The 12,620-nt window shown below is 43.1% G+C and overlaps 1 protein-coding gene across 1 annotated transcript in view; it reads right to left on the reverse strand.

The window, feature by feature from the left end:
* The window catches only part of FXN (frataxin), a 26,685-nt gene continuing 14,065 nt past the window's right edge, over positions 1-12,620 (reverse strand). The window contains exons 4-5 of the mRNA XM_058565702.1: positions 4,343-4,440; positions 1-1,039 (exon numbers count right to left, since the gene is read on the reverse strand). Of these exons, the coding sequence (XP_058421685.1) occupies positions 889-1,039; positions 4,343-4,440 (249 nt within the window). The 3' untranslated portion in view covers positions 1-888. The remainder of the gene's footprint in view (positions 1,040-4,342; positions 4,441-12,620) is intronic.

Below are 12,620 nucleotides of genomic sequence, written 5' to 3' on the forward strand. Positions count from 1 at the left end.
CCAATTGTAGGACCAGGGTTCTTGTCATCAACATGAACATCTCTTTCATTTATGTGGCCCTTCCCAATTTACAAAGCACTTCCTCAGCTCTAATACTTTATTATATTACATCCATGAGCTTATGGAGACAGCTTTATTCCCCTATTATCTTGGTGAGATTTTTTGCATTCTCAGATCTGTGTTGCAGCAGCCGATTCTATACTGACCCTTAAATTAAAAAAAACCCAAAAAACATATATATACATACACACATACATGCAAATGTGTGTATGTGCACATACATGCATATGTGGAAGAAACGACATCACACGTCCCTGAGTCACCCCTCGCAGGCTACACCCTGGCAGACACGAAGCATAGAATGGTCTTCGGCTGGAGAATTCTCGAGTGGCCATCCGCACTTCAATACTAAAGGGCTTAGAAGTGTTTACATTCTCAAGAGGTGGGGGAACATTTATAGGCTGCCCTTTAATGAGTCTCATTTGAGACAGAATGGTGAGGTCAGCCAACTGCCCTTCATGTAGGTTTTGCAGTAAGTCCTTCAAAGAATGGATAGTGAAATCAATTCATTTCTCCTCCTAGAATTTTCCCTTCTTATTTTTCTTTGTTGTAAGGTTATTTATAAAGGCATGGGTATATAGACATTATAAAAGATAAGGGATATCATGTGAGGGAGGAAATCAGACAATAAATCCAAAAAAACTCCACGGAAATTAAAAATCTGAACTTGGGGGTAGAGTGGAAGGCAATGCATTCTTTCCGCAGAGCTGTTACACACAATGCAATTGTCCTCAAAAGCAGTAATGGAAAACACTAGACACTCAGCTGCAGAATGAAGCTGGAGTCTTGGCTTCATAGCTTTTAATGTCTTTAGAATTGGGCTGGGCATCAGGTGCCTTTTCCAGAATAGGCCAGGGAAGATAAGTCCACTTTGGTTTTTAAGGCCTTAGTTAGCTCCGTGGTCAGTAGCTCGTGGAGGGATACACCGTCGTGAGAGTACACCCAGTTTTTTCCAGTCCAGTCGTAACGCTTGGGTCCACTGAGAGACAAAACAAATACACAATAAGTCCACAGAGACAGCCCCTTGTAAGAACCACTGATTCCGCCAACGCTGCCAGCAAGAAATGGACTGGAGGGAAGCCCTAGAAAGTAATACTTAACGAGGCATGTGTTTGGTTTCTTATCTTCTTATTCTTAAGTAGAAATTATTCTACTTAAGAATAATTATACAATTTATCCTCTGAACAATTCACAGAATGATTCTCAAGACCTGAAAACATCGGAACCCTACTGATGAGTCACCATGTGTCACGTTCTGATCTTTTGCTTTTCCTAATTCGTATACATATGACACCTGCTATGTCAGAGCAGTGTTTTTTAAATTATGGCCATTCGTGTGCCACTGACATGATTTGTGCCTTACTTACAGTATTATTATTATTTTAGTACATTAACAACATATCTAGTTCCCAAACACTGTCATCACCCCAAGAGGAAACTCCACACCCATTAAGCAGTTACTCCCCATTCTCTCCTCTCCCCAGCCCCTGGCAACCACCTATACTATTACTTTTAAAAATGTTTTTCTTAATTCAATTTTAAATCCATGAAATTGAATTTGACAGGCTAGTTCATCCACCTCAACCTCAACCAGTGAACAGTAGCAGTATATGCACTTCACGCTGGGGATGCTGTATTTGTGTGGATGCAGGAGCAGGGCTTTTGCCACGTCTGCTATTGCTGATGTACACAACTAGTGCTCACTAATTCCACCTCCTCTTGGCCTAGAGGAGGGGAGCGGACACGCCAGCAGACAATGATGGTACATGATGATACCTGATGGAAGTAGGAGCAGAGTAACCTGGGAGCACCTGAGTCTACCTGAGCTCAGAAGAGCTTTTCCAAAGTCCAAGACTAAGAGGAGGTTGCCAGGGAGGAGGAAAGTTTAGAAAGGAAGCATCTTGGGGTTGGCCCTGGGGCCTAGTGTTTAAGTTCGGTGAGCTCCGCTTCTGCGGCCTGGGTTCAGTTCCTGGGCGGGGACCTACACCACTCATTGGTGGCCATGCTGTGGGGGCGACCCACATACAAAATAGAGGAAGACTGGCAACAGATGTTAGCTCAGGCGAATCCTCCTCAAGCAAAAAGAGGAAGATAAGCAATAGATGTTAGCTCAGGGTGAATCTTCCTCAGAAAAAAAAAAAAAAGAAAGGAAGCATTGTTTGGGGCTATAAAAACATCAAGGAGGGGCCGGCCCGTGGCTTAGTGGTTAAGTTCATGTGCTCTGCTTCGGTGGCCAGGGATTCTTGGGTTTGGATCCCAGGCCAGACCTACACTGCTCATCAAGCCATACTGAGGCGGCATCCCACATACAAAATAGGGGAAGATGGGCACAGATGTTAGCTCAGGGCCAATCTTCCACAACAACAACAACAAAAAATCAAAGATTTCTATATTATCAACCAAATGCTGAAGTTTGAATGCTTTCCCAATAATGGAGACAAAAAGGACAAACCAAAGGGACTAAGGCCTTTATTTAATATGTACAAATAGCCAACATGTAAAGGCCTAAGAAACCAGACCAAATCCAGGGAATGTTCCCTTGGCTCTGTACTCTGCTTTGCTGCTGGGATGCCAGGCAGAGCCTGAGAAAACTCCAGGCCCCTCCATATGGCCCCAGTGGCTCCAAGCATAGACTCTGGGGTCCAGGTGTCCACCTGGAGTTCTCCTTAATTCTATCCTACAACCTCCTCGGGGTGGGCAAAGTGGCCACGAAAGGCCACTGTTTCCACAGGACCTGAAAAGTTGTCATTAAAAAACCCCCAAATATCAGAAATGCAGCCCCAGGAAAGATTATTTTGGCCCAATATGAAAAATTGAGTGGAAAATAAAATTTTGTTTTTTTTGAGGAACACAGTATCCATGACAGTAAATGGCTGTATGGCAGATTTTCCTTCCAGATTTTCATCATGAATTACAAGTTAAAAAAAAAAGTACCACTTGGAATTTCCAGGAATTTATTATCATCCAGAGTATATCCTCCTAAACGTGCCTGGGGGAGGAACATATTGCTGGTAGATGTGTCCAAATACAATATGGACTTTCAGTCTCCAGACACAACAAAGAATTCTTTTAGCGGAGTCACCCCAGTTGGTACCCTGTCCGGTATTTACAAAGCTACCGATCCCCAAAGCTGATGGCTGGTTTTGAGTTGATCCACTCAATTTTTCATACTGGTTCCTCTGGATTTGAAGGATATGAATGTATGGTCCTTATGAATGGCCACGGTTAGGGTTAGGATGACTGTTTGAGGGCAAAGAGAACAGGCTAATTGGCCCACACAGGGTAAAACGCCCCAACTTCAAGTAAATTAACTGGGTCTAAAAAGCCATACGGTACAGTCAGGGGCTGGCTAGAAATGACACTGATTTCTGGAGTTGTTTTCGTTGAATTATAACATACTTCCTAGATGAGAGTAGGGTGAAGGGGGCATACTGCTTTATTTATTTTGAACAAATAACTATACATCAACTACCTAAGAATGATGTCAACAATGAGGCAGGGGAAGAGTTAGAATACTGTTTTTCTTTAATGCAAATATCATTGGGCTTTCAAAGAATTCTACACTGGTTATATATGGGCCTCTCCCAAGTCACATTTTTCAATATGTCCTCTTTGGAAGGGCTAATGAGTCACCCAGGAAGGCTGGCCTGAGAACTCTTTGTGGGCGTCTCTTCTACTTTCTTACTACCACTCAACAGCAGCCAGAGAGATGAGGGACCCTCTCTCCCAGCATGTTCTCAGGCCTGGAGCGCAGACGGTCTCCAACACGACCTTTTATTCCACTAGATGGAAGGCACATCAGTGGAAAAGGCAGGAGGGATTAAATGCCTGGGAGGAGCAGCCTCATCGCTCTCCCACCTCCACAGAGCACACGGCCCAATTCTGCAAATGGAATTTAACTAACCTTTAGCTGAGATGCTCAAAATAAATTGGAGGTCAAACTTTAACTTGTTTTGAAGACAAAGTGCAACTTACTCAGAGCTGCAATATCAAAAGTGGCTTTTTTAAAGGTAGGGCAATGATTTAATAGAGAAAAACCATCTTGGCCAGTTCTGAAAAGTTTTCACTTCAGATCTGGTTACCATCCCAATATCTGCTTACAGCAGCCATTGCACCACACAGAAGTTATACACCCAGAGTAAACCTCCCTACTGAGAATGAGACTCTCTGTCAAACATCAGGAAAGGTTCACTTACAGAGATACTAACACACGAAAAATGTGGTCCCCAATGTCATGTTTCATACAAGTTTAATAATGAGAGATTCTGATTTCTGAACATACCTGGATGGAGAAGACAACCAGATTTGCTTGTTTGGGGTCTGCTTGTTGATCACGTAGGTTCCCAGATCTCCGCCCAGTTTAATTGTTAAAACACCACTCTAGTGGATCAGGTGGAAAAAAGCACGAGGAAAATAAAACAAGGCAAAGTTATCACTTTGTCATAATTGCTTCATAATTTGTTATATCTCAACACTTTCCATACATACAAGTACACAATATACACCATAAAGAAACGTCTTTAATTTAGTGTTTAGAATTAGATCATCATGCAGAAAGAACACTACTCTCAGAATCAGACTACGATTAATCACAGAGAGTGGTTTCCCTCATTCCCTATGAGGTCGGCAAGGCAAGAATTATCATCATTCCCTCTCGAGGTGAGGAAACAGAAGCTGGAGTGTTGAGTGGCCTGTCTGAGGTTTTACAGCCGGCAGACGGGAGGATCCACATCCTGATTGCTGCCTCGGTTCCTCAACCACCAGCCAGAACAGCCTTGAGGACGTGAAACAATGCAGACACCAACTCTACTGGACAGGACAAGTTCATTACCAAAAAAAGGAAAAAGGCAAGAAAGAAGGAAGTAATAAACCACTTGCTTTGCGTGTCTTAGAAGAGCAATAGTCTCAGCTCTGTGGTAGCTGGCAGACCCTCCAGACTGGGGTTCTTATTTCCAGACCCTTACCACGCATCTCACAAGCTCCCCAAACACTCCTCTCCAGCTTTATTTTCCTCTACAGGAGCTTTGAATTCTTCAAAAGACTGGTTGGTCCATCTTTGCCCACTAGATGCTCACTCCAATGTGAAAAACTCAGCAAAGGAGCCCTTTACTCCCCAGGCCTGAGGTCTCTTTAGAATGCGCAGGATATGAAAGAAACAGCTGCACAGCTCAGTTCCCTTTATTGGAGCTGGTGAGCAGGGGGGCTTCCCACTTTTCCCCATCCCGTGCACAACCCGCAGAGATACACGACCTTTCTCTGTGCCTTCTAGAGCCCCTGTCCAGTCATGGGTCCTGAAGGGCTCTTAGAACACCTGTGTTTGGTTCGCAAACACAAAGAGCTATTGAAAAGGTGGAGAACGTACCAATAATAATACAACTGATAGGCATGGGATAGGGAGGACACTATTGAGTTATTTTTCTAACAACATTTTTTTCTGATTAAAAAAGAAACAGAGAGAGCCAGCCCTGATGGCCTAGTGGTTAAAGTTCAATGAGCTCCTCTTCAGTGCCCCGGGTTTGGTTCCCGGGTGCAGAACCACACTGCCTGTCTGTCAGTAGCCATGCTGTGGCGGCAGCTCACACAGAAGAATCAGAAGAATTTACAACCATACACAACTACGTACTGGGGCTTTGTGGGGGAAAAAGGAAGAAAAAAGAGGAAGATTGGCAACAGATGTTAGCTTAGGGTGAATCTTCCCCTTCCAAAAAAAAAAAAAGAAATTTAGAGAAATTATAGAGATGTTGGGAATACAGATAGTATAAATAAAATGAATAAATAGTATAAATAAAATGAATTATTATTTTATAAATAAAAACATCAGCTGCTATGATTCAGTACCTACTCTGTGCCAGGCACTGTGTTTGGAACTCTGCATAACACTGTTTCCACCATGACCATAACCACTGGAAGTGGGAATCATCATCCCAATTTTACAGATGAGGACCAGAGATGGACAGAGTAATAAAGAGCACTTAGTAACTGGCAGGGCTGATCTTAAATCCAAGTCTGTTTGGGTCCAAAAGACGCTGTTCTTTCCATAACACAAAGCAATTCTCAATCCCATTAACCAGCAATACGACCTGCTCACTCTCAGTGTTCACTCTCAGGAGATGTGAGTGCATTTCTTAACGCCAGCTTTTTAGTGCATTTCTTTCTCTTTTTTTTCTTTTTGCTGAGGAAGATTCTCCCTGAGCTAACATCCGTGCCAGTCTTCCTTTATTTTGTATGTGGGTCGCCACCACAGCATGGCTGACAAGCAGTGTAGGTTCGCACCCGGATCCAAACCTGGGCCGCTGAAGCAGAGCACGCAGAACTTTAACCACTAGGCCACAGGGCCGGCCCCTTAAGTGCATTTCTTAAAAGGGCTAGGATCACAGTGCACATAAGTTTGTTTTTTAAAAAAATTTCTCCTCCTGGGCCGGCCCCGTGGCTGAGCGGTTAAGTGCGCGTGCTCCGCTGCTGGCGGCTCGGGGTTTGGATCTCAGGCGCGCACCGAGGCACCGCTTCTCTGGCCATGCTGAGGCTGCGTCCCACATACAGCAACTAGAAGGATGTGCAACTATGACATACAACTATCTACTGGGGCTTTGGGGGAAAAAATAAATAAATAAAAAAATTAAAAAAAAAATTTCTCCTGAAACCCACCTTTACTATTTTGGTAGGACTACATTTCATTTATGTAAAAATTTCTTAAAACTGTACAACTCAGTAGTTTTTAGTATTTCACAAAGTGTGCAAACATCGTCACTATCTTATCCAGACTGTTTCTATCACCCCAAAAAGAAACCCCACACCCATTAGCAGTCACTCCTCATTCCTTCCTCCCCCCACACATACTCTTTCATGGCTTATTTTCCCACAAGATATCAGGCTCAGGAGATCAAGACGTAATTGTTTATGATCTGACCTATTTGTGCCCTTACCCGCCCCATGTGCATTGCACCTACACTGAGAGGTGCCTGGTGCAGCAGGAAGCGCAGGGGGTGGGGTCTGGGGATGCGGGTTCTAAGTCTCATCAATCACGTCTGTTTCCTCAGGACAACATCCGTCCCGCCTCCTTCAGTGTAAGGATGGAGGGGTGACGGGTGCTCACAGGAACCGCACCGGCTCCTGATCACCATCACACTTTAGACCAGGACTCTAAAGCAGGGGACAGCGATACAATCCCTGAAAGCCAAAATCACCTCTTTCCAACACAAAAAGTCTTCTGACTGACTCCAGGGAACAGGCCATTCACCCACAAAGAGCATATTAGTAAAACAACCGTGAGAATCCTTCTAGATGCGCAGGTCTCAAGCTGTTTCCTCCACCTGGCACCTTCCCTGCAGTCCACCTGCTCCCCGCACAAGACCAGCAACTTCTCTAACAGCCGGTCCTGGCTGCGGTGCCTCTGGGAAGGTTACCCTGATGCCCCTCGGCTGGGACCAGGGCCTGTGCGTGCCCCACAGCCTCTCTGTGCCTTCCTCACTGCGTCTGAGCTGCTGGTTTGTGTGCTGGTCCCCGGCCCCTTCCCTCCACTACTTTAAGCACCTTGAGGGCAGATTCGTCTTCTCATCCTAGCATCTTCAGTGTGTAGCACATCCATTCTTCGTGCAAAACACTGGGCGGATACAAAAATACATTCGTGGATAAAGGAACGGACTGGATGACGAGCAGGCACTGTGCTAACAGGTGTCAAAGTTAAGGGCCAGGTTACGCCAGGCAGAAGTCTCAGTGCTCAACCACACCCCCTCCTGTTCATGGTGCGTAACGAGATTTTTTCCCCTGGAGCCAGAAGCTGTTTCCAAAGGCAAATGGCAAGAGGAGAAAGGAATCGAGCTGCCTTCCTGGTTCACCAGGAGCTCCTAACGCAGGTGGACCAGATGAAGAGGCTTTTGGTTCATCAGCATTGTTCCTCAAGGGGCAAGCTGAGACTGTTCTGGGAGTGTAGGCAGACTCAAGTGCAGGAGAGGGTAGGGGAAGTGGAGAGAGAGAGAGTCCAAGTATTTAGTAGTTGCTGAGAAGGGGCACTAACCAGTCAGAATGGACCTGCCACAGGTGGTGAGGCTCCTTACTCCCACCCGTCAGTATCAGCCCTGCACATATGCAAGCCGAAAGAGCAGTGTCTGTTGTCACCAGCTCATCTGTAGAAGTAGACACATACGGAAGGGCATGGGGAGTCCGGGACTTCAGGTACATGTGGCTTCCTATGCTCCAAAAATAGACACTGACAGAATTAGAAAAAGAATAACAAACGAAGCCCAAAGTCAGCAGAAGGAGGAAAATAATAAAAATTAGAGCAGAAATAAATGAAATTGAAACCAAAAAAAACAGTAGAAAGTTAAAAAAGTAGATCAGTGAAACAAAGAGTTGGTTCTTTGAGATGATAAACAAAATTGACAAACCATTAGCCAGACTCACTAAGAAAAAAAGAGAGAAGGCTCAAATAAATAAAATTAGAAATGAAAGAGAGGAATTACACAGATACCACAGAAATACAAGGGATTATAAGAGAATACTATGAAAAACTATATGCCAACAAATTGGACATCTAGGAGAAATGGATAAATTCTTAGACTCATACAACCTCCCAAAACTGAATCAAGAAGAAATAGAGAACCTGAATAGGCCAATCACAAGTAAAGAGATTAAAACAGTAATTAAAAACCTCCCCAAAAATAAAAGTCCAGGACCAGATGGCTTCTCTGAGAATTTTACAAAGAAGACTTAATATCTATCCTTCTCAAACTATTCCAAAAAATAGAGGAAGATGGAACACTTCCTAACACATTCTATGAGGCCAACATCACCCTGATACCAAAGCCAGACAAGGACAATACAAAGAAGGAAAATTACAGGCCAATATCACTGATGAACATAGATGCAAAAATCCTCAACAAAATATTGGCAAACCGAATACAGCAATACATTAAAAAGATCATACACCATGATTAAGTGGGATTCATACCAGGGACACAGGAATGGTTCAACATCCACAAATCAATGTGATATACCACATTAACAGAACGAGGAATAAAAACCACATGATCATCTCAATAGATGCAGAGAAAGCATTTGATAAGATTCAACATCCATTTATGATTAAAAACTCTCAACAAAATGGGTATAGAAGGAAAGTATCTCAACATGATAAAAGCCATATATGACAAACCCACAGCCAACATCATACTCAACGGGGAAAAACTGAAAGCTATCCCTCTGAGAACAGGAACAAGACAAGGGTGCCCACTCTCACCACTCTTATTCAACATAGTACTGGAGGTTCTGGCCAGAGCAATTAGGCAAGACAAAGGAATAAAAGGAATCCAAATAGGCAACGAAGAAGTGAAACTCTCGCTGTTTGCAGACGACATGATTTTATATACAGAAAACCCTAAAGAATCCATCAGAAAACTATTAGAAATAATCAGCAACTACAGCAAAGTTGCAGGGTACAAAATCAACTTACAGAAATCAGTTGCATTTCTATACTCTAATAATGAACCAACAGAAAGAGAACTCAAGAAGACAATTCCATTTATAATCACAACAAAAAGAATAAAATATCTAGGAATAAATTTAATCAAGGAGGTGAAAGACCTATACAATGAAAACTATAAAGACATTACTGAAAAAAATCGAAGATGACATAAAGAAATGGAAAGACATCCCATGCACATGGATTGGAAGAATAAATATAGTTAAAACGTCCATACTACCTAAAGCAATCTACAGATTCAATGCAATCCCAATCAGAATCCCAATGACATTCTCCACTGAAATAGAACAAAGAATGCTAAAATTCATATGTGGCAACAAAAGACCCTGAATAGCTAAAGCAATCCTGAGAATAAAGAACAAAGCTGGAGGCATCACAATCTCTGACTTCAAAACATACTACAAAGCTATAATAATTAAAACAGCATGGTGCTGGTACAGAAACAGACACACAGATCAATGGAACAGAATTGAAAGCCCAGAAAATAAAACCACACATCTACGGACAGCTAATTTTTGACAAAGGAGCTAAGAACATACAATGGAGAAAGGAAAGTCTCTTCAATAAACGGTGCTAGGAAAACTGGACAGCCACATGCAAAAGAATGAAAGTGGACCATCTGCTATCGCCATTCACAAAAATTAACTCAAAATGGATCAAAGACTTGAAGACGAGACCTGAAACTATAAAACTCATAGAAGAAAATATAGGCGATACACTCTTGGACATCAGTCATAGAGGGATCTTTTCGAATTCCATGTCTACGTGGACAAGGGAAACATAAGAAAAAATAAACAAGTGAGATTTCATCAGACTAAAGAGCTTCTGCAAGGCAAATGAAACCAGGATCAAAATGAAAAGACAACCCACCAGCTGGGAGAAAGTATTTGCAAATCACATATCCGACGAAGAGTTAATCTCCATAATATATAAAGTACTTACACAACTGAACAACAAAAAAATAAACAACCTGATCAAAAAATGGGCAGAGTATACGAACAGACATTTTTCCATGGAAGATATACAGATGGCCAATAGGCACATGAAAAGATGTTCAACATCACTAATCATCAGGGAAATGCAAATCAAAACTACACTGAGATATCACCCTACACCCGTTAGAGTGGTTATAATCACCAAGACAAAAAATAACAAATGTTGGAGAGGATGTGGAGAAAAGCGAACCCTCATTCACTGCTGGTGGGAATGCAAACTGAAGCCTCTTTGGAAAACAGTATGGAGATTCCTCAAAAAATTAAAAATAGGAATACCTTATGACCCAGTTATACCACTACTGGGTATGTATCCAAAGAACATGAAATCAACAATCCAAAGAGGCTTATGCACCCCTATGTTCACTGCAGCATTATTCACTATAGCCCAGAAGCGGAAGTAACCCTAGTGTCCCTCGACTGAAGATTAGATAAACCCTTAGCTAGGCTTTTGTATATTGGATATAGATGTGGTATATATATAATGTTTAATACTACTCAGCCATAAAAAAAGATAAAATCGTCCCATTTGCAACAACACAGATGTACCTGGAGGGTATTATGTTAAGCAAAATAAGCCACACAGAGAAAGACAAACACCACATGATTTCACTCATATGTGGAAGATAAACTAACACACAGACAGAACAGTTTGGTGGTTACTAGGGGGAATGGGGTTGGCAGTGGGCACAAGGGGTACAGGGATGCATTTATATGGTGACTGACAAACAATAATGTACAACTAAAATTTTACAATGTTATAAACTATTATGACATCAATAAAAAAAATAGACACTGACTTCTCCTTAAGGAATAAGAATAATGAATGTGAAGCACATTTTAAAAAAAAATTTAATCCTAATATAAACCTGGAGAAGTAGAGGAATGTCACCCACTTCACAGCTGAAGACCCTGCCGCTCACAGAAGTTCGATAATTCACCTAAGGACTCTTGGAAAGAATACACAAATCCAGGATGCTAACCCAGATCCTTTGTCTCCATATCCAAGAAAATGCAGCCTCTGAGCAAGTGTCCATCACCTGGGACCTGGAGGTGGCTCTCAGGGGTCTGTAAATAGCCCCCGCCTTGACGCTGAAACCGTACTCACAGGTGCGTGGGAAGGTTTTCTCAGGAGAGGGTCCAGAGCAGTCAGATTCTTACTGGGGGTCCTAACCCACAAAAGGTTAGGAAACCTCTGCTCTACGGCAGTCATATGCCGACAACTTAGTGAATAACGAAAACAGCAACAACGAAATTTTCATTAAAACATCTAAGAGGCCAGGGCTCCCCCTGGGAGAAAAGGAAGGTGGCTTGGAGGTAACTGTTCAAACAGGAGGTGCTTCTCAGTCTCTGGTCAGATTTTGCTGGGCCAAGTGCACCAGACTCCCTGGTTGCCTAGTGATGGGAGGTGCTTTCTGCTCTGGCGGGCAGTCCTCTGTAATGCCCAGTGCCAGTAAGGGTGAGCGAGGCCTGGACCCAGACACTGACATCCCACATGACCCACCCCACTTGACCGGATGACACGACAGCCAAGAAGCTGCTCACATTTCCCACTCCACAGGGAGAAAACAGAACAAATGAGGTCTGGGGTGCATCTGGAGCACTACTTTCATTTGTCTACTTGGCCAGTGGCAAGCTGGTAAACGTCTGTGATGCTAGGTGGCATCAGTGAAAGCGCGTTTTGGAAAAGTATGTGGGCCTATTTCATTTACGTAGTGAATCAACATTTATTAAGTCCCTACTATGTACTTGACAATATTCCAGGCACTGAGATACCAAAAGTGGACAGTGTCCCGGCTGCCAAGGAGCTCAGTCCAGCCATGGGAGTGACGTGTAAACAGACAGTTACAACACTGGGTGACCAGTGCTCCAGAGTTATCCTCAGAGTGCTGGGCAAGGAAGGAAGGGTGATGTCTGCCTAAAGCATCTAGGAGGGCTTCACAGAGGAGGCAACATCCAATTGGACCCTGAGGGCAGGGAAAGATTGCACTCTAACAAAGCTCAAGTAATAGTGTTACAGGTGTTCTATTGTCTTAATGTGCTTCCAGTTGATTTACCTTACGTGTGAAATATATGTTACTTAGCACCTG

The sequence above is a fragment of the Diceros bicornis genome, chromosome 22, assembly GCF_020826845.1.
Source record: "Diceros bicornis minor isolate mBicDic1 chromosome 22, mDicBic1.mat.cur, whole genome shotgun sequence".
NCBI classification, from domain to species: Eukaryota; Metazoa; Chordata; class Mammalia; order Perissodactyla; family Rhinocerotidae; genus Diceros; species Diceros bicornis.